Below are 22,595 nucleotides of genomic sequence, written 5' to 3' on the forward strand. Positions count from 1 at the left end.
TATCTGCCCCTAAAACTGAATTTTTCTTCAAATTTGCCTATTCAAGGGCAGATAACTCCTGAACAAGCATGGTGACCTTCGATTTTTTTTCATAATTCTGTTACTAACAGGACACTGTGTTCATATACAAAGTTAGAACAAACTCTATTAATGGGAAATTTTTTACTCAAAACTGCTGCATGCGTCCTTAAATGGGCGAGTTTTTTAAAAAAAAAAAAACAAAAAAAAAAACTTTCTGTCTTTAAGAGAGATTTCTAGGAACTAATAATTGTATTTCCTGATAAAACAAAATAGCTTCACAAAAACTAGAATGATATCTTTTAAGACTAAATACAGTAAACAGCCTGATGTGAAGATTTAAATGTCACCTTGGCTGCTACTTGAAGGACAATGTTTAGTGATAAATGTCCAACAAATCTTAATAGAGGATAGACATAGCTTCAAGCAAAAATTATTATAATGTAAATGATTACTGTTTTCATGCCCTGTCACTTAAGATCAGAAAATTAGGTCAGCTTCTCATTTTATTTTCCTTTTCTGCCTCATCTGGCCATTTAAGCTATTACAGTAACCTTTTTTTTCATGCATGCAGCTTAGGCATAGTAAATAAACAAACAACAGAAGTACATCATTACCTAATTTATTTGTGCATGTGTGTTGCATTTTTGCCAATGAAATCTGTGTACAATTATGAAAGAAAATTGTATTAAATTTTGCAGTCTCCAGAAAATAAATTTAAATCAATCAGTAATATTGAGTAAAGCAGAAAAATATTTAGAACATTATTTGCGCCGCACCATGAGAAAACCAACATAGTGGCTTTGCGACCAGCATGGATCCAGACCAGCCTGCGCATCCGCACAGTCTGGTCAGGATCTATACTGTTCACTTTCAAAGCCTATTGCAATCAGAGAAACTGTTAGCGAACAGCATGGATCCTGACCAGACTGCGCGGATGCGCAGGCTGGTCTGGATCCATGCTGGTCGCAAAGCCACTATGTTGGTTTTCCCATGGCACGGCTCAATTTTATTGAAATAAAAGCTTTAAAAGGACACTGAACCTGAATTTGACATTATCAAATTCGAAAGTGGGGCAAAGGAAAAACAAATGTATTAACAAGAGGACCATGATGGTCCTGAATCGCTCACCTATCCCCACATGACCCAGTGTTGAACTGAGTACGACGTCGTTATTTCTATTATTTGACATAGTGACCTAGCTTTTGAGCACATGTGACCTAGATATCATGAAGATAAAAAATTCTGACCAATTTTCATGAAGATCCATTGAAAAATATGACCTCTAGAGAGGTCACAAGGTTTTGTATTATTTGACCTAATGACCTAGTTTTTGAAGGCACGTGACCCACTTCTGAATCTGACCTGGATATCATCAAGGTGAACATTCTCACCAATTTTCATGAAGATCTCATGAAAAATATGGCCTCTAGAGAGGTCACAAGGTTTTTCTATTTTTCGACCTACTGACCTAGTTTTTGACCGCACGTGACCCAGTTTCGAACTTGGCCTAGATATCATCAAGAGGAACATTCTGATCAATTTTCATGAAGATCCATTGAGAAACATGGCCTCTAGAGACGTCACAAGGTTTTTCTATTTTTCAACCTACTGACCTAGTTTTTGACCGCAAGTAACCCAGTTTCAAATCTAACCTAGATATCATCAAGGTGAACATTCTCACCAATTTTCATGAAGATCCATTGAGAAATATGGCCTCTAGAGAGGTCACAAGGTTTTTCTATTTTTAGACCTACTGACCTAGTTTTTGACCGCACGTGACCCAGTTTCAAACTTGACCTAGATATCATCAAGGTGAACATTCTGACTAATTTTCATGAAGATCCATTGAGAAATATGGCTTCTAGAGAGGTCACAAGGTTTTTCTATTTTTAGACCTACTGACCTAGTTTTTGACCCCACGTGACCTAGTTTCGAACTTGTCCTAGATATCATCAAGGTGAACATTCTCACCAATTTTCATGAAGATCTCATGAAAAATATGGCCTCTAGAGAGGTCACAAGGTTTTTCTATTTTTAGACCTACTGACCTAGTTTTTGACCGCACGTGACCCAGTTTCGAACTTGACCTAGATATCATCAAGATGAACATTCTGACTAACTTTCATAAAGATCCCATGAAAAATGTGACCTCTAGAGTGGTCACAAGCAAAAGTTTACGCACGAACGCACGCACGGACGGACGGACGGACGACGGACGACGGACGCCACGCGATCACAAAAGCTCACCTTGTCACTTTGTGACAGGTGAGCTAAAAATGATAGGGCATTATCCACTTTTGACCCCTAAACCATTTTGTAAGGCAATATAAACAAAATATGATTAGAAATATTATGACCATTGCTCTCTTTTACATTATTTACTGCCTACTAAGCCACTGATGACTGTCTCAAAATGATTTTTCCCCAATATTTCATTACTGCTTCAGATTTAAGTTCATAACAAACAACAAAATATTAAGACAAAAATATGCAATGAAAATAATCAGACCTTAAAAGTAGCTTTTGTATATACATGACTGTACAAGGTAATTTTGAAATCTGCGAAAGGAAAATATTTATTATATCTCGCTGAATGTGTCATGATAAAATATGTCTTGATTAATTGTAGGTCCTGCATTTTTCCTCTGAATTAATTACCTGTCTTACAGTTGTTGGCAAATAATGACAAAATTAAAGGCTTAAGTCAGTCATTTAGAGAATAAGGCAGCCAATAATCACCTTAAAGCAGGGCTTTTTCAGTGTGTCCCACGGGGCCGAAATTCGGCCCCATTCCCAATGGCAAATATGCATATTTTTCCCAATAGCTGTTCAAAAATTCCCAATCAAACCAAAAAAAAAAAAAAAAAAAAAGATTTTTTTTTTTTTTTTTTTTTAAAGTCCTATTTTGTTGCAAATTATAGTGGTGCAAACATTGTATTGTAGATTTTTATTGAATTATTGAATTTGCAGCTTGAATTTGAATATAAAGCAGTTTCCTTTTATGAATATTAGCAGTAGAAATCACAGAAATATACGTAAGGAAATAAAAAAGACTGATTTTCATGGAAATACTTTCTTAATTTGGATATTTAACCGATATATATATTTCCCAATATGGCAGTATTCGCGAGTCGAAAATTCCCATAAAGCACAGTGGCCTTTTTCCCAAAATGGCCAGAAAAAGCCCTGTAAAGTAACATTACTTTCATTATAACTTTGCAAAACAGATTAATGTCAGCTAAAACTGTACTTCTTGTTTAAACTGTTGCACTCCAAATAGGCAAACAATACTGCCACTGTACAGGAGCATCAAAGCATTTGAATTTTTCTCTAGATTTCTGGTTTTTAACAACTTCTTTTTCTTGTATTTGGGCTCTTTGCAAAGTTAGAGACAGATCTTTAATTAATACACCATGCAAATGTACCATGTAAATTGTTCACATATTTACAAAATGTAATTAGAATACATTGTTCTTTAATTATCATATGGAATAATATACATTTGGATGCATTTTAACTAAATATTAAATTAACACTTCATGACTCTAGAAAAAAAGGTCAGTATACTGGTCAAAAATGTGCTTCCATGGTGTAGTGGAAAGAAATCCAAGATATAGGTCCTAATTTTGCAGGTGTTTTTTTTTTTTGCACAATTACATGTAGAACTGGTTCTTAAATCACACTTTTTCCCTGCCAGAATGCATCTAATATGACAAGAAATAGTTTTCACTTTATATTGATTTTGCAGATCAAAACCAAATTAAGGGTTTTAGTCATTAGTGTACGGACAAGAGCAAGTACAGTGCTTTAGTGTATAAGGGATAGCTAACAAACTTTCGGTGCATATCCAATTCAAAGAACATTTATTTGTATTTCAGAGAGAAAATGTCTATTCTTTTCAAAATGTTCGGCATTCAATAAAATTCATGTTTTTTTCCTTGCCATAGTTTATATACACATGGATTTAGTGTGTACAGGGTAGTGTTGGTCATTTTTCAATTATTAGCAAACCTAATTAGTAAACAAATTTCAGAGGTTTTTTTTTAAAAAACTATAAATCAGAATAATGAAATATAGATCTACTCTTTTCAAACACATTCAGCTTTCTAAATTTCTATCATATACTTTTCATTCACTGATATTTTTACATACATACCAATTAGTCAGCATTTTTAGTGGCAGACAACCACTGCCACTGGCACTGACTGACATAGTAGTTCACACTTTATCAATTATCATTCATCAATTTATGATAGAACTTTCCTGAGAAGTTGGTGTAGGAACAAGTGGTTTTACCAGGATATGTAAATTAAATAAGAACTCTTTTTTCACTTTTTTTGTGGTTCAAGTCAGTAATTCTGTCGTTCATAATTATTATTTTTGCATGGTCGTAAGCGGCCCAAAAAGATACAGAAGCAGGTTATTCAAGGACACGAACGTATCGTAAATTCGTTAAAAAAACTCACCTGAATATAAACGTTGAATTTACTGACTCTGGGAGCCGAAACCTCTCTGTGCTGAAATACATATAAAATATTACATAAATGCAAATATCCTCATCATCAGGTCAAATATATTCAACTCAAAATCCACGAAAATGATAAAACAAAATAAAATAAATTTCCAAGATTCTTCATGACAATCGCGATAAATTGTTAAAAAGAAAATTAAGAATGTTATGTAATATTTTCACCTCTAAGTTTGCACTAGACATTCTTAAAAGTCAGTTTTTATCCTAATTAATAATTCCAAAATTTGTAAACAAATGTCAGCGTCCAAAATTATCGACGGCAAGTATTCGGTTTATTCCGTAAATATTCGGCAATATCCGGAATTGTAGAAATAGTAAAATATATATGTGGTCATTATTTTAATTACTATTCCTACATTTATTTTGTAACCTTTTATGCTTATCGGCTAAATAAAAATTGAATTTTTTTAGTTTTCAGTTAAATTAACCTTTTATTCTGTTTCCCATCATGCTTGATCCATAATGGCTGACTTGATACAGCTGCTCGAAGTATAAAAAGTTTGTTCCAGTACTTTTTCGCTTTCAGCTTAACCGAGTCGCGTGAATTATCATTTACTTGTAGCTTTTGCATGGAACATACTTTATGGTAAGACATTTTTATCAGTATTTCGGTTAAAGTCCTTGAATTTGGAGATATATCTGAAAATTTACACAGTTGTCATAGAAACGAAGATGGCTGCGCCCAGTTCACAAAGTTGACAGACACAATCTAAGGTTGTTTTTCTGGCACATCCAGGTGTTGTTACATGTAACTGCTGCTGGGGCCATTATTTAAATTATGCCATTTAACTGAGACTGAGACACAGTTAATTTTTTTATATATATTTTTGTTTGTTTTGCCAGGACTGAAGGAGAACACATTAAATTTTGTTGTTGTTGTTGTTGTTTGTTTTTGGCAGTGGCTAGGGGTCCGGTGGACCTCTAGACCCAGAGTCTAGACAGCACTTTAGTCTAGACAACCCTTGTAGGGCTGTTGAGAGGTAAAGGTAAAGGTAAATTAAAGGTAAAGGTAAATTTTATTTACCGTCGCTTGGTGAAACAATTAACAAAAGCTCTGTAGAGTTTTTCTGCGACTCTATATTAAGAACAGTTAAAACCAATTATACCTTACCCCCAGCAATTTGCTGGTACCCATTTACAGCTGGGTCGACTGAGGCAATCGTGATAAAGTGCCTTGCCCAAGGACACACCGCAATGGGAGTAGCCAGGGTTCGAACCAGTGTAAATGCCTACTTCCAAGAATTTATGTAGATTTTGCAGCAAATCAGGCAGATTTTAATATCAACAAGACAAAGCCTCAAAGTGAGCTAGAGTCTGTTTAAAATAAGCTTCTTGATTTTTCTCAAAATACTGCATTTATGTTCATAAGGGAAAATATTCACTGCTATCATGACATACCAGAGAGATACCTATTTTGCTCCACTTGTTTAGACTGGTTCATTTGAACCAGAATGGTACAGTGAACCATAACTGTAAACAAGACATGTAAACATAGGTCAGTCGATTTATAAATCATGTTATGCATGAGTGTTCTATTTTGCAAGTAATGACTTGTAGGAATATACTGAAACTTCACACATGTGTTTCCTATGATGATCTGACATGGAATTCACAAGTTCCATAACTCTGTTTATATATAACCTATGGCCATTGTCAAAAGAGTATTAGAGCAAGAACAATCCTCAGTCCATCAAAAAAATTTGCAAGGTAAAAAAAAAATAGATCTATTTGTGAAACATTTTTCTGACTAGTACCTAAAAACTTACGTTTTTTATACATGCTATTTTAGTAATTTGCATTTAATGTATAAAATTTTGTATACTTTCAGACACAATGAATCACAAGAGCCTATTGGAAATCAGTGTAGCTGTACTGGACACTTATGACAAAAATATACAATCTGTTGACGAACATGTCAACAGATGTCTTAAAGGCTACCAGGTAAATACTTCCTGATAATGTCGTTATCAGTCCTATAAAAAAAATTTGCCAGGGTGTGCATATCCTTTTTTTTTTTAACATCACTCACAGGGATAGATATCAAATTTTGAGATATTTTTACCTGTTGGTGGAGACAGAAGTTTTAGGTCAAGGGCTGACTTTTTCTTTTTCATTCAAAACCGCATTGAAATTCAAGTTAAATATATCAAAAGTAGCAATAACTTAGCAATAATAATTTGCAATACTTAGCAGAGGCTGACTTTAGCCCTTAACATATTTTAGAGGTAAATTTAATAAAGGGACATTTTAAGAGTTGAATGATATTGAAGTTATGATATATATAACTGATTCTTTCTTGATAACAAAGGTTATTTTTTCTAAGAGGAGAAGGGGCCTTGACCTGTTATTTATGCAAAATAGCTCGATATTTTGGGCGAGGGGAATAAAAACCTGATGTAACGTCAATTCTACAAGAAAACTGAATATGAAATTTTTTATTCAAAAAGGCATATGAACTGTCCCCACTAGTGAAGAAATGAAGCCTTGGATGGTGATTAAACATTGCATTTTGTTGCTTCATAACAACTTAGAAGTAGTTGTACCATAATTTCACTAAAACTACTTATAAGGAAAAATGTCGGATCTTAATGGATACATAAAACAACTTCTTTTCAGTTCAGAAATGTTAAATTTGCAATACATGGTGTCTACATCTGTATAGGCAGTTACAGGGCATGAGTTTAATAACTAGAGAAGTGTAATGAATTTTCACAGCAAGCCAGACAAATAATACTGAAAATACTTGCTAAGATAGTTGTTTTATTTGATCAATTTTTTCTGCAAATTGAATTAACTGCAAGTGGTACCTGCAAACGGATGTTTCAGTCTGAGTTGAATAAAACCATGATCTGTTCAAGTAAGAATAGCAGATCAAATAGATCAAATACATTGAGCAGTTGTACATCTTGAGAGGTTATTTGAAAATTGTTATTTTTTATTTTTTTTGCACTAAGTTAATTCAGTTATCTGCCTTAGTAATAAGTTTGTAACATTTCAAGAACTTGTTTTACAGATCTATGATGAAGATGAACAGACGTTTATCGTGGAAGTGTTTTCTGGTTGTGTACGATATGCCGAGGTCCTTAATGTCGTGATGAGAGGGTACTATGCCAAAGATGGAAAATCAGTACTGCGTTCAGAACAAAACCTTTATGCTGGTATGTCATAACTTATATCTGTTTACATTCATACTGTGTTTTGTCCTTTTCTGGTGTAATATGTTATGTGACAGGCAGTCATAAATGCTTCTTTGATCAAATATTTTGAGCAAAATAGAGGCCGAATGGTTAACGTCACAGACGTAATATCCCTTACTGCTAAGGATTGAGGTGTAGAATTCTTTCATGTTAGAAAACTATTAAGCTGGCTTACAGATCTCGAATATTGGTGGTTCTACCCAGGTGCCCACACTGTGACACATGCCTGAAATAATGCCTTGAGGAGCACCTGGTGTCTTCTGCTACAATCAAAAGCTGTGAAGTCAACATATGACCAATGATTGTGTCCCTGTGATCATGTCAAACCTATCAAAAATCAAAAACAAAACAAGTTGAGCGAAGTAGCTCACTGTTGTTGCCCTTTTCTTTGTCAATAACAGCATAAAAGTTTGCTTCTTGCTTCAGTAGAATACTGAAATTCTTGTGACTAGAAACAAATGGGCGTATTCACATCATAAATACTATTATGTCATGGTAGGCATGGTATTTACCGGTGCGGTAATTACCGGTGGTAATTCCCGTACCGGGAAATACTCCTAAAAATTGCAAAAGTGGGAAATACTGGGAAATACTCAAATTTTCAGCAAAAAACAGTTTATTTTGACAAAAAAAACACAAAATATCTGTTAAATAACTAGCATTTGCATGCACACATACACTATGGCAAAAATCATATTACATTCCATTGTCAGACCCCTGGTGACCATGAAAGTTCCTTCATCACCAGTCCAATTCCTCTTAGGACCTTAACATGCGGAAGCAAAACACCAGTTTTGCTGCTTTTTTCACTCCAAGTCTATTTCTAAGTTTTGTTTGAATGACAGCAAAATTAGAAAACACTCTCTCAATGCCACCAGAGCTAGCTGGCATAACCAGAAGTTTTTTTTGCTAGTTCACAAAGTTCCAGACACACAGTTTGCTTTTTGTTTTGAACCACCATCAGATTCTATGATATCATAAAAATTCCACGCAGGATCTTTGGGCTTCATATTAATGCTAACTGTCACAGGATGAAAAGCGGAATGAAGTACTTTTGAAAAATAAAAAGCAATTACATGTATTTTGAGAAAGTGAATAAATGCTCAGAGGTTTGACTGATGAATTTTTTTCACTGTTTTGTGAAATCACAATGGTGGGAATTATTTTACAGCAAAGTATTGTTACTTTATTTGCAACAAACATGTGCAATAGGATAGTTAGATATAGTGCTTGGGGCTATACTGTATATTCTGTATCATTATAGAATCTGTCAATAATCCACCAATTAGCAGTAACACCTCCCCTGTTTTTTGGAGTGTATAATTGGACTATTTGAAAGGAGTGTAATCTTGTCTGAAGTTAGTTTGATAAAATTTTTGGGTCAAATTTACAACGAATGTAAGGCCTGAAGAGTATTCCCCAGTATTTCCCGGGAAATATCAGTATTTCCCGAAATATCAGTATTTCCCGAGAATTACCAGTATTTCCCGTCTTTTTGCCAATTATGTAACTTCAACTTCTATTCAACCTTGTTTTCTTTTGTATTTTCAGTATTAGTGTACCTAGCTTTATTCCGTCTTGATGAACTGGGCATGGCAAACTACAGACAGTTTGTTAAATCACAAGATATAAACAGAACGCACAAGGTACACTTCGTTTTTCTTTTCTCCATATTCTATCCTTCAGCATAACAGAACTTTCTTACAGAAAGGCAACCTGTGGTGGTGTTCTCAATAAACTGGTCACATCATTTTGTAATCAAGTATAGGAGACTGAAGCTTCCAAGTTATATTTTCATACTTGTTCGCTTTAACTTCCATGAGTTGTTGGAGGCCTCTTTGGCCGAGTGGTTAAGGTTGCTGACTTCAAATCACTTGCCCCTCACTGATGTTGGTTCAAGCCTTGCTCGGGGTGTCGAATTCTTCATGTGAGGAAGCCATCCAGCTGGCTTACAGAAGGTCGGTGGTTCTTCCCAGGTAGCAATCTGATTAAAGCCATCTCCTATTAATACAATGCATAGGATCTTGAGACATTTCCGCTAGCCAATCAGAACCTGGTTTCCAACATTTTGAAAGTGAAAGTAGAAGTTAAAAAAATCTATATTTAACCTGGGATTCCAATTTTCAATATGTGATTATCACGGGTTTAATGTGTTTTGTGCAATTTGAATGTTTGAAGGTTAAGCCAAACGTTTGTTGAAATGAGTTGTCTGATTGGTTCAAATAAAAATAGCAAGAGCACAAGAAAATGAATTTGAATGGGCAGCCGTCAGATGTAACATTTATGAAGATGGAGTACTTAGTCAGATTGACCCAGGTGCTAGTTCATGATGAAATAATGAACGGAGTTCATCCACTGTCAAAAGCTGGAAAGACTCCATATGACCTAAAGTGTGTTGGTGTGAGGTTAATCCCAACAAACACATACATTTGATTGATTGATCTAGCTGGCTTATGGAAGATCTGTGGTTCTACTCAGGTGCCCACCCATGATGAAATAATGTATGGAGGGGCACCTGGGGTCTTCCTTCACCATCAAAGCTTGAAAGACGCCATATGACATAAAGTGTGTAGGTGCGACGTTAAACCCAACAAACACACATATATATATATATTTGATTGATATTTCAGTTCCTGAATTTTTTCTTCAATGAGAAGAGTATCACTGGGTGGATGAAGGATGAATGGCAAAAATATTACGAACATGTCTTTGTACAGACCAAACTGGTATCTCCTCTTAGAAGGTATGTTTAGCCTATTTCTAAAAGTACAACAGATTTTTTTCTTTAAACTTTGTACGCTGATATTTAAGGCAATATAGAGAATGTGCTCATCATTTTAATTGTCTGCCTGTCTGTCAATCTATCATTTATTATCAGTATATATACTTTTAAACTTGCTAAAACACAATTTGGATCATAATTATATCGTAACAAAACTTTGACTGTGACCTTGAGTGTGGTGAAAGCAACTAATGTTTGAACATATTTTAAAGGTGGTTGCCGGAGCTTAAAGAGATGGTCAGTCAGATGAAGGAGAAGATAGACAATGTTACAAAGCCTCGACGAAAAGCTCTAACATCAACTGGTATTATTCTAATGCATTCATATTAGTTTTTAATGTCATTTATATAAAGTCTAAAGCAATTCTTGTATTCTGCTTAGGTTGTTGTCGGCATCATCCTGGTTTTTCTTCCTGACAAATGTGTTTGAAAGATTGTGTAAACGTTTACATAGTTCTGTAAACTTGGGAGCCTTAGTTAACATACATTGTGATGGGTTTTAAATGATAGTATGACCATACTCTTACCCTACTCTTACTCGTATACCTAACTTACAGTGCATGTCTTATGTTGGAAAATTGCCAGTGTAAGCATTGAACTTGAATTTTTTTGTGCCCACGCAATTGAAACATGATGCTAATTTAAGATAACATTTAAAATAGGTCCGGGCAGCCTCCGCAGAAACTTGACTTGGAACATTCAGAATGAGTTTCGCTTATTCATTGTACATTCTGAAATAGGACGTCACACATAAAACTGAAATATGACAACATGCCTGTTTATTTTCTTTTATGTCCTCTATTGACTTTAGTTCTTGTCTTTTCAGTCAGCTTCACTTTTTTTTTCTCTCTTTTTAGAAATTAAGCCATTCAACATTACCCAGCCGAGACCAAAAAGTGTTCCAGTCCCTGAACCGGTATGTATTCTCATGTACACTTCCAGTTCAAAGTAAGCTCAAAATAAGCCACCCTATGCAATTCTTTAAAAGAGATAAAATCTGAAAGATAGCTATTGTTTTGGCCGTGTTTTGAAATAAATGTGTGTTGATTGCTGTTAGTCAGTCATTACTTTGTTCCAGTATGTATATATGAATTTTTATGAAAATTTAAGTATATCTGTTAGAAAGGTTGAGCAGTGTGTGTTAAGTTTTAACTTTGTACTTTTCTCCAACTACACACCAATTAAATTTATATACTACAGGTTCAGCAGCAGGTACTATATTGTCAGTCTTTTTATAGTAGCATATCTTTTGTCCAAGTACATAGTTACGCATGGTTCAATATTGTTTTGTTTTTTTCTTATTTGAAATTAGCAGCATTTTGGTTTGCAAATAAATAGTTGTTGTTCTTTCAATTTGAAATCAGGATTGTGTACTCTAGCTGGTGTATTGTTAATGGTCAGGGCTTCGGAAATTTGCCGGTTTGTCGGTTTTGGACCGATTTTTGACTTTTCAGACCGATTCGTGAAGTGAAAAAACGAAAAAAATTGGTCCCGTAAAAATGGAGAAAAGTATAAATTTCGGTCTGATATCTCAATACACGATCATCTGCCAAGTAGGAAATTGTTGGTCGCACCTTCAGATAATCAATAAACGTGTCAATCGGTCTGACTGTCACTTTGATAATCGGTCCGTAATTAGCGCGTGACGCAATCAGTGCTCGCGCGGCACATCCTTTAATGTTTGCAGACAGCCGACTGCGGTGTATTAAACATTTTTGACTGGTTTCCTAACGTTTCTGACTGGATCCAAATCATTTCAACGGGGATCCACTTCTTTTATTTAGAATCCGACGGATGGTTTATTTCAAAAGGCTATGTTTGATCACGGTAACAAACAAATTGTCGCTGCATTTAATCAAAGAGCTATAATTGTACATTATAGGTCTTTGATTTAATAAGACATCACACGGAAAACCGATAAAAATAATTTTTATAATTACTTTATTTGAAAAAATTACATGATTCATTTGCTGGGGCTCCAGTTGAAACAAATGCAGAAAATCGTCTTTGCAACCCGACTGTACAAGAAAGAAAAAAAATGGACGGGCAACCACGAATGATATAGAAAACCGGAGTGGCACTGTTTATCAAATCGGTCTTTTAAAAAACGTTTCAAAATGAAATTTTGTTTACATCAGAAGAGAACATATAACTTTATAAAATGTAGTTGCTTATTGAAGTACAACGTAAGTGAAATGAAATATCCGTGGCCAACACGCGTGACGTTTTGGTACTATACATGCGGGAAATTCGATCTCAGCGTTCAAATAACGTACACATTCGGTCCGCGGCAGAGTATTCTTTAAATACTGAAGCTGTTTAGCAGAGAATATGTGTCGTGTAACTCACTCTGACGCATTGTATTATATAGAATTCCGTCAAAGAATGAGGAAACATCACAAAGTATCTGCCGTATACAATCTGCCGTGTATACGGTATCGAAGTCACGTGCGTTGGCTTTTAGACTAGTTACGCACACGGTGTCAATGCCTCGTATTATCTCGGAAAAACATCGAAATTTAAACAAAGTAACGATCACGCATAACACTGAATAACTGTCTTCATTGTATGGTAACGCGCGGTGACTGGTAACTCAGTTTTAATGCATGACATGCTTATTTCTTTACCCTATCACGTTTTACAAAATATATAATATTGGGAATGCGGTGGGTGGGGTAACGCCGATGTCAGGATTTTCGTTTCGGACCGATTGAGTTATCAAAATTTCCGGAGCCCTGTTAATGGTGTTTATAGTAGTTTTCTAGTGAACAAAATATGTGTTATGGTTTAATTAAATGAAAAATGTAGAATTAAACTCTTTATTTCTGTTGTAGTAAATATTTTAAATTTTATAAGCAAACGTTTTTTTCCTGTCAGCATGTTGTGAAATCGTTTATATTCACAGAGGTCTAAATTTTCATTTCACGAATGCTTGAAACAAGTCTCAGCAAACAAAAACTCTTAGTTTGTGTCAAAAATTTAAATCCGCAGATTCATATCGCTACAAAATCTTGGCTAAAACAACAAAGTTCTATAGAAGCAAAATTCATTGATTTCTCAGTATTTCAGAATATACTTACCTGGTTGTCCGTTGATATAGATTATTTTCTTAAGCAATTTAATTTCATGTTTTTTCTGTAGTTCATTGAAATATGACAGTTAATATAATAACTTCAGATACTTCAGACAGTGAAATTTTCATTTTATGATTTTCACTGTTACGAAACTACACTTGAACAAGAAAGAATATGAATAATAAATAATTGAAATTCTTTCCAAAAATAGATGTATATCAACAGTTACAAAACATTAAGACATGTGCTCCACAGCATTAAAAACATATTTACCAGTATTAACCTGTGATGTCAGGATTTTGCGTATGACCTTGCCAAATGCACACAACAGCACGAATAAAACTGTAATATTTTGATAAAAAACAGAAGACATGAAGTAAGAAGAAAATTTGTTTGATTTACTTGAATGTAAAGATCAAAATTTCATTCACTGGTGAACACCACAGCGTCAGCCTGTGAAACTTTTGCATCTGATGCAACTCAACAATATTTTGTGATCTTATGCCTAAACAAACAAAATTTATATCCTATCTGTTACGTAGTTTATCAAAGTAGTTCTTAGATTTGAATACTACATGTATATATTTTTCTGGCATTCATGATTTTAGCAAAACAAAACTTTGCATAGAATTTAGGTTGTACTTTTTCATTGTTTTGCGTGGAAGCTGAATTGTTGATGGTAAATTTATTAATAAAAGCATTCTCTCTTTTCTTTTCTATAATAAATGCTTTAAGCATATGAGCTCACATAATGTTTGTAACTCATCTGCCTAGCTTTTAAGCATAAATAGTGACATATATGTTCAAAAAATACACATCCATCCCACAAGTTATACAGATGGAATTTAGGAGCTAGGTGTTAAAGTACAGAACTTAAAAACTTATGGCGTCAAATAGTTATATGGGTAATTTGAGTGCTTTCAAGACATTTTATACATCTTACATTATTTTAGATTCCAAAGCTACAGAAGCACAAACCTCCGCCAGATACCTTGTACAAACTGCCGACAGAATTGACCAAGATAGAAAAAGTGAAACAAGATAACAGAAGAAAAGCTGAGGTTGGCATTTAAAATTTTCCATTTTTATTACACATGCTTGAAGATATTTACATGAATCTTTTGTATACATCGCTTTTCTAAGTTACTATTTAGTGAGGTAAAGCTACTTTTACTTAAAACGTTTTACTGTGGAATTATACGTTGCACATGATAACATGCTACGACAGCATTGCTCTTGTTGCATTACTTATTGGGGACCTCTATTGCACAAAGGTTAAGGTCGCTGGCTTTGGACCACTTGCCTATTACTGCTGTTGGCTTGATCCCCAGTTGGAATTAAATTCTTACTTATGAGCTGTTTTGTTTGCTTGGGGACAGAATTTTCCACCCATACATCAGATAATGCTAGCAAAGGCATCTGGGGTTGTTCTTCACCATTATAGCATATTACATTACCTGTTGATGTGACAACAAAAAAGGATATTTATTATTTTTGTGTAGGAAATGTAAAGGTTGAATATTGTTAAATTTATTTCTGTACAGATTTTTTAAATTCTAACCTGTTCCTTCTTGTTTAAGATAATACATATGTTTTAGTATATTTGGTCTGTCATTTCAGTGTAAATGGAAGAAGATTTCATGTAGAGCTAAAACACTCTTCAAAAAGTTATGATACTTAAATACTAAGAAATCATTAATATTCGAGGGGACTAATTTTCGTGGATTTCGTGGTTGAGTCGATCCACGAAATTTAATCCCAACGAACAAGTAAAATTCCCATTCATTTTATGTTCAAAAGTTGAAATCCACGAATTCATATCCCCACGAAATTGCCGTTTTCACCAAAACCACGAAATTTCATGCCCACAAAATTAAATGATTTTACAGTACCTTAAAAGATCATTTCTCTGCAAAGCAGATTCATTCATGATTATAAAATATGTAATTTTGTTTACATAGGAGAGATTAATGGAAGCTTCTAGAAAACAGTTTGCATGTGCTAACCCTGAAAAGTCTCAGAAAACCAAGGAGAAAATTCACAACATTCTTACAGAAGAGGAAAACAAACTTGACTTTGATAGACCAAAGACTAACAAGGCACCATCTTTCTTGGTAAGTTAATATTACAGAAATATAATTTTATTCTATGACTGTTGTTAGGTATTGTGCATACCATGTATTTTTGCTTATAAGACACATTATTAGGAGTCATATTTCCAGTTCAAAGAGTTGGGAGTAAGTTATAAGCGTGTACTACAAGGAAATTAAAAGAAAAACCCCAGATTGCATGTCCGATGTCTGGGTGCGTCTTATTAGCGGGTGCGTCTTATAAGCGAAAATATATGGCACTTGAAATGAGGGCTATAATTCTTGGGAGTTGTGGCCCTTTGTAAGTTTTCAGTATATACCATACAGCTGTAATAAGATAATTTATGTTGTCTCATTATTTAATGCAAATTTGCTTGCATTCTTTTGGTTGCATTTATATAGTCTTTTGTCTTTTGTTTGTTATTTATTTCTGTTATTGTTTCCTGTATGGTGATTTCTTCTTTGTTCTAAAAGAGAAAGGAAGTAATTTTTGTTATTTAAATATTTTACGCATACTTGTACAAAATGTGAATTGATATAAAATATCTGCTGTGTAGATGACACCACACTCAAGTCGCTCAACATCGTCGAGGAAACATGTAAGTTCAAATCTGATAGGGAATGGTTGCTGTGCTGCAGTTTGTTTGATTTGACAGAAAATTTACTTTTCCCGTAGCCCTTAAAACTTGCCTCAGCATTTGTTTAATGTAGATTAACATACATAAACTTTTGTGCTTTGTTTGAAAACACAGCTGACCCTTGTCTTGATCCCCCCCCCCCCCCCCTCCCTCCACCCAAGAATCCCATTTATCCTATGCACAAGTTTTTTCCCATGTTTTTATTAGATTTTTTGTTTATTTATCACTGTAGTATAAAAAAATTGTAGAAAATGTTTGCAAAACTTAGGTTATCTATACTTGTCAAAATTCAGACAAGTATTCATGCCTTTGGTATTTGATTATGAAGGAGACGACGGTGTAATTCTGCTCTCACTGAGATCCAAACCTCCAACCTTGTGTCAGCCTCTTACTGTTAAACCATGTATTTTTGTGGACATAAATTTCTGTGAATTTAGCCAACTGTCTTTTTTTGTTGGGATATGAATTACCATAATGGATTTCAGCTTTAAAAGGTACAATAAATTGGAAATTCTTGTTTTCAGTGGGATAAGATTCGGTGAATTGATTCAAAATCCATGAAAATTAGTCTCCCTCCTACCATCCCACTCCACCCCACCCCACAAAAGTTAATGATTTCACTACTTTATTTTGAGCATTTTTATCTTTGTAGATAGAAGAAGAAAAATTATTTTTAGATGCATTTATACTAATTTCAGCTATTTGTTTGTATTATTCATGTAAAATTTGATTGTAGGGATTTTCCCCAAAGGTCACTCGATTCAAAACTGATACGTGTATGTAGCAAAAAAAAAGACCTTTTTTTTTTTACTTGCAGTTTTTCAAGTACCATCTATAACAAATCACTTTTATGTTGATCTAAATTGTAGTAACCTGTGTCATAAATGAGAATTGAGATACTGATTTTTATACCTCTTTGTACAATGTTGTTTCAACCCTAGTTCTCTCCCCCTTATTTACCCTGTAAGCTTTGCATACTCAGTTTCTTTTTATTTTTTGTTTGAAACAGAACTGTGGAGAACTTCCTGTCTTAGCTTTACTGAGTTTTTAGCTTTACTGTTCCAGTGCAGTGATTGAGATTAAAATACCATTAAATAATGACTTTCGTTAACTCAACTATTCAAAGAACAATGAGAGCTATTCTACTAAGCTGTTTCTCAGTTACAGCATTATGTGTTGGGTGGAAACTTCACATAATGCTTGCCAATCAATAAACCTACCGAATGACCAAGTTAGATACAGTCGAACTTTGTTAACTCGAGAACCCGTTGGGACCGACAAAATTTGTTTGATTTATCTTAGTTCGTATCAGCAAACAATATATATTATAAAGGGATTTGGTTGGGACCTGCTGATTGGTTCAAATGAAGGATGGTGTTTGAATTATCCGAGTTCAAGCGAACGAAGATGGCTGTAACTCTAGGTTGAATTTCATGTAAATTATGGCCTTTTTTGGATTTTGAAAACTTGGTTGAAGTTCTGCATGTCACCAATTACCGAGCTGCATCTCACTTATACATACTTAAATTGTTTTAAACATCACAAAAAGTTTTCTAGTCATTAAACCTTCTAGCATAACTAAGTTAGGTAACTCTGTATTGATTTTGATAAGAATTACTGGCCTTTTTGACTTAAAAGTTTCAGATAAAGTTTTCTATGCAATTTCCGGTCAAGCTATATCTCAGTAACAACTATATATATTGGATTGAAACTTCATATAAGACAACGTTCTCAACCATTGTATATTTATTACCAAGTTTGAGACTTCTTTATTGAAGTTAAATCAAATTATGGCCATTATTTGAATTAGAAAATTTGGTTGAAGTTTTGCGTGCAAGTTGTTATTATTGCTATAATAAATTTTGAAATGATAAATACCAAAGTCTCGCCTCACTATGATAAAAGTATGAACCATGTTCATTAGAAATTGTTGAATAGTTGAGCATGCAGTCTTATTAACCCTTAGCCTGCTAAATTTCTATAATGGACTGGTCCATCTTCCAATTTGGGCAGTACCATTTATCATTTGAAGGGGTGTTTACTAAAAATTTACTGACTGAATAGCAAACAGTGTAGACCATGATCAGACTGCACGGATGTGCAGGCTGATCTTGGTCTGCACTGGTCGCAAAGGCAAAACCAATCGCCGCCAGCAGGCTAAGGGTTAACAGCTCTTGTGTAATTTTATCTTAAAGATTTCCATTGACCGATTCCATTGATTCAGTTAAATATTGAATCTTTAGATATTTACTTCAAATGTAGAAAAGCCTCTGACATTAGCTGTACGTGTATACAGTGTGTACTATTTTAAACCTAATGCATAGTACTGATAATAAACATAAACCTGTTAATTTTATGTTTACATTATATTATATGTAGTAATTGTTCATATTTTCAAATATGAAATTTGGGTCTTATATACCTTTAATAAAAGGTCAGACCCCACCATTCCTCATACTGATCTTGTATCATAGCTCGGTGTTTTGTCTTAACAAATTTGGTGCAGGTAATTCGTATACACTGAGTACAGGGTGCAGTAACCAAAAGTGTGCAGGTATTTAATATCCGCACGCTAGTTACCGCACTGTTGGATAGGAAAGTATGCCAGTATGTCTGGAACAGTAGACAGCGAAGTGTGTTTTATTGATTTTCTGCTCTAGCATTGGTTTATTTTACCTGGGCTTTACACATTTGTAAAGCAAGGATTTTAAGTACTCGCTGAACTGCTGTATATGGCAATGTGGAACGCCTACAACTACCATATATGGATGGCTATGATACAAAACAGAAAGAACATTAAAACTCTCGGGTAAACGATTTATACTCGGGGGCTACGCTACAAATCGTTTACCGTCTAGTTCCAATGCTCTTTCTATTACTAAATCATGCTTGCAGCTTAGCTTTTTCCAAGTTTATAAAATGTATGAAGATTATTATAAAGTCAAGTGTAAGACTTAAGTAGAAATTGAGTGATGGAAAAAATACATTTTAGAACTGGTGTCCAATCTCAGTTTTATAACGTTCAGCCTTGATCATAAAAGACCATATTGTGTTTTTCGTAGAAAAATTCCGTCATTAAGCAGTACAGAAATGTTTTTTTTTTCCATTTGTGTGTCTGTTTTAACTATAGTGTATTATTTAGTCTCCAAGTACACCTTTCTTCTGGGGCAGTATTTAGAGAAATCTAACATGTTACCAGGGAGGCGTGTGCCGTGCATGCAGGCAAGCATATTTATTTTTGAGACATCATATTGATTTAATATTTGGTATGAATTAATTTTGATCTGTGAATTTTATATGTTAATCTTTCTGAGTTACCGGTAAACTTGTTTATTTTTATGTGGCACTTATCTTGTATTGAAACTTAGCATCACTACAGCTGAATATCAATTTTCTTTAAAATTTTAATCTATTTGAATATGTTGAAAATTTTTTTTAGAGAACAATGCATTTTTGGCACTTTTCAACTCGGTATGTTCAATGTGAGAGCTTTGCTATGCCTCAGATATCATTTAGTTGTAACTGGCCAGTTGTATTCGTGGTTTCATCTGTAATAATAATAATAAATGCTAACTGATTCATTGAATTTCAGTTATATCATGTAAAAAATTTTCATTCTGCCTGCAATTTGCAATTGCTTTTAGCAGTAGATTTTATTTTCTTTTTGTTTTCAAATCAGAGTAAAGATTAACTCAATTTATTTATATGATTTTTTAGCTTTTGTTTTTAAGCTGTGTTAGTTTGAAAGCAGATCAAGAGATATATTTGAATGAAATATTGCACAGTATTTTATTAACTTGCAGATCTAAACTAATATGAAGAACAGTGTTACAAGATATTAATTTTGCTAACTTAGTTAGATAATTGAAAATTGTTCCTCACACGTACAGGAATGCTTTAAGTTAAGATGGTATTTTAATTTGTTTCAGTATTTATTTCTGTTGTAAATAATATTATAAGGTTTTGATGTGGAAAAAGTACCTTTTATACAAAACTGTACAGAAATCAGATATTTTTAACATGAAAATTATTGGTAGTTATACATTTGGAGTGATGAGACAATTTGAGACAATTTGTCCTTGAAAAAAGAAATCTACTAAGATCATTGAACAGTCCTTCATTATGTCTCGTATGAGAGTTGGATAATATTCCTATGTATATTTGTAATTGGATAGACATACCAAATTAATCCTTTTAATTTTTAGCTGGACTATTCATAGAATAGTAGAGCTATTGGACTCGACCATGCGTCGGCGTCCGCGTCTGCGTCCGCGTCGGCATCCGCATCCCGATTTGGTTAAGTTTTTGTATGTAAGCTGGTATCTCAGCAACCACTTGTTGGAATGGATTGAAACCTCACACACTTATTCACTGTGATAAACTGACCTACATTGCACAGGTTCCATAACTCTATTTTGCTTTTTTACAAAATTATGCCCCTTTTTCGACTTAGAACTTTTTGGTTAAGGTTTTGTATGTAAGCTGGTATCTCAGAACTCTCTAATTGGAATGGATTGAAACTTCACACACTTATTTACTGTCATGATCTGACATGCACAAAGCAGGTCCCATAACTTTGTTTTGCTTTTTTTCAAAATTATGCCCCTTTTTCGACTTAGAAACTTTTGGTTAAGGTTTTGTATGTAAGCTGGTATCTCAGTACCCACTAATGGGAATGGATTGAAACTTCACACACTTGTCCACTGTCATGAGCTGATAAGCACTATGCAGGTTCCATAACCCTATTTTGCTTTTTTACTAAATTATGTCCCTTTTTCGACTTCCTTATTCATTCAGTCGACAAGGCTGTTGAATAGTCGAGCCTTGCTGTCCTACGACAGCTCTTGTTTAACATGAAGCATAGAAAATTCCAATTTTATTTGAGTTACTACTTTAAATACAGTTTATTTGTCCTGAATGTTGAACTGAATAATTAGAGATTTAGTCTTAAGTTTTATAAATAGGAAATGGAGATTTTGTCTTTGGAAAAAGAAGAGGAGGGGATGGGCTTTGACCAATGGAAATTGTGTACAGATACTATTTGCATGAATCTTAACTGATTATATACTTACAGAATCAAGAAGTCCCTGTAAAGATGACAGCAGCGGCCATTTTACGCGAGGGTGCTCTATATCAGAAGAGGGAGGCCGAGGAGATCAGGAGGTACAGATTTTCAGAATAAAATATATATAGCAGGACCGTTTCTTACCATGTCTAAACATTCTGAATTGGTTATATGCCATGTGTGATAATTATTGAATTATTCTAAAGGCATATAACCTCTCCATATTGTTTCTGCTATTTATTATTTCTTTTTAAATTAAAGTTGGGCAGAAATTGTGATTTTGGTGAGGATACTTATAGTTAATATCAGTAGAAATATTTTCAGATAAATTTTGTAGATATTTTTTAGCAATATGTAATCTCTAGAAAGATAACTTATAACATAAACTTTTTTAAATGTAAACGTTGGTAACCTTTTGTTAAACCGTATATCTAGGTCAAAAGGGGAAAACCCCTATGAACATAATTGCAGCTACATTGTTAAGTTTGAATCTAAGGCATACACAAAACTGCAATATTTTTTCCCTCATTACAATGAGTCTTCTGTGTTTCGTTAGCTACTTTTCAGTTGTCATAAAACTAATATTCTACACATTTAATTTTTAAAAAGTTATAATAAATTTGTAATTTATTTAGAAATCATAGATATTACATCAAAGACAATGTTCATTTCTTCAATGTAACATTTTCATTGTAATTAAATTGTAAGTGCTTGTTTATAAATCTGTTTATTTCATTTGTAATTAAGACTAAGTGTTTTTCACTAGAGTTGCTATTAAATTTGTTTTGTCATCAATAACTTTTTTGTGGATTGAAATATTTGAATGAAACTTGGCCAGTTTGTAGCTTATAGTTAGATTTGGATTGCATAATATTATGATGTAAGTAGGGTTAAGGTGTCTGTTATGTAGAAAAAGACTGTCTGCTGAATAACTCCTGTTGGGACGAAGCAAATCAAATGTAACTTCAACTACTGCAAGTTTATATCATTGCAAAGGCTGATATTGTCCATGAGGTTGGTGGTGTTAAAGTAAAGGTCACCATTATTGAAAATTAAAAACACAACAGTGCCTGCTCCTCAACTTTTGTTTGGTATATTTAAAAGAAACTACCAATCGGTAGTGGAGTCAAGGTCAACATCACTGAATTTTATGGTATACTTATTCAGCAGTTCAAAATGTTTTTTGTTTCCCTTTCAT

At 33.9% G+C, this 22,595-nt stretch overlaps 2 protein-coding genes across 8 annotated transcripts in view; one reads left to right on the forward strand and one right to left on the reverse strand.

Annotated features, from left to right (window-relative positions):
• Window positions 1-4,854, reverse strand: part of LOC123547082 (uncharacterized protein ZK1073.1-like) — a 114,690-nt gene extending 109,836 nt beyond the window's left edge. For all 6 annotated transcript variants that reach the window (XR_008372422.1, XM_053551371.1, XM_053551370.1 and 3 more), the window contains exons 1-2: window positions 4,715-4,854; window positions 4,488-4,538 (exon numbers count right to left, since the gene is read on the reverse strand). Coding sequence is in view for 5 of the 6 variants with exons in the window: in XM_053551371.1 (XP_053407346.1) it covers window positions 4,488-4,538; window positions 4,715-4,735 (72 nt within the window). In the remaining variant the exon portion in view is untranslated. The remainder of the gene's footprint in view (window positions 1-4,487; window positions 4,539-4,714) is intronic.
• A 132-nt stretch (window positions 4,855-4,986) lies between these two features.
• LOC123546173 (cilia- and flagella-associated protein 99-like) overlaps window positions 4,987-22,595 on the forward strand; it is a 29,394-nt gene continuing 11,785 nt past the window's right edge. The window contains exons 1-11 of one of the 2 annotated variants that reach the window (XM_053551365.1): window positions 4,987-5,138; window positions 6,381-6,493; window positions 7,566-7,710; window positions 9,301-9,395; window positions 10,380-10,492; window positions 10,744-10,835; window positions 11,388-11,446; window positions 14,558-14,665; window positions 15,566-15,718; window positions 16,252-16,293; window positions 21,407-21,495. In XM_053551365.1, coding sequence (XP_053407340.1) covers window positions 6,386-6,493; window positions 7,566-7,710; window positions 9,301-9,395; window positions 10,380-10,492; window positions 10,744-10,835; window positions 11,388-11,446; window positions 14,558-14,665; window positions 15,566-15,718; window positions 16,252-16,293; window positions 21,407-21,495 — 1,004 coding nt within the window. In that variant the 5' untranslated portion in view covers window positions 4,987-5,138; window positions 6,381-6,385. The remainder of the gene's footprint in view (window positions 5,139-6,380; window positions 6,494-7,565; window positions 7,711-9,300; window positions 9,396-10,379; window positions 10,493-10,743; window positions 10,836-11,387; window positions 11,447-14,557; window positions 14,666-15,565; window positions 15,719-16,251; window positions 16,294-21,406; window positions 21,496-22,595) is intronic. The other variant, XM_053551366.1, reaches the window with a different exon arrangement.

Source organism: Mercenaria mercenaria, chromosome 9 (assembly GCF_021730395.1).
Source record: "Mercenaria mercenaria strain notata chromosome 9, MADL_Memer_1, whole genome shotgun sequence".
Taxonomy (NCBI): Eukaryota; Metazoa; Mollusca; class Bivalvia; order Venerida; family Veneridae; genus Mercenaria; species Mercenaria mercenaria.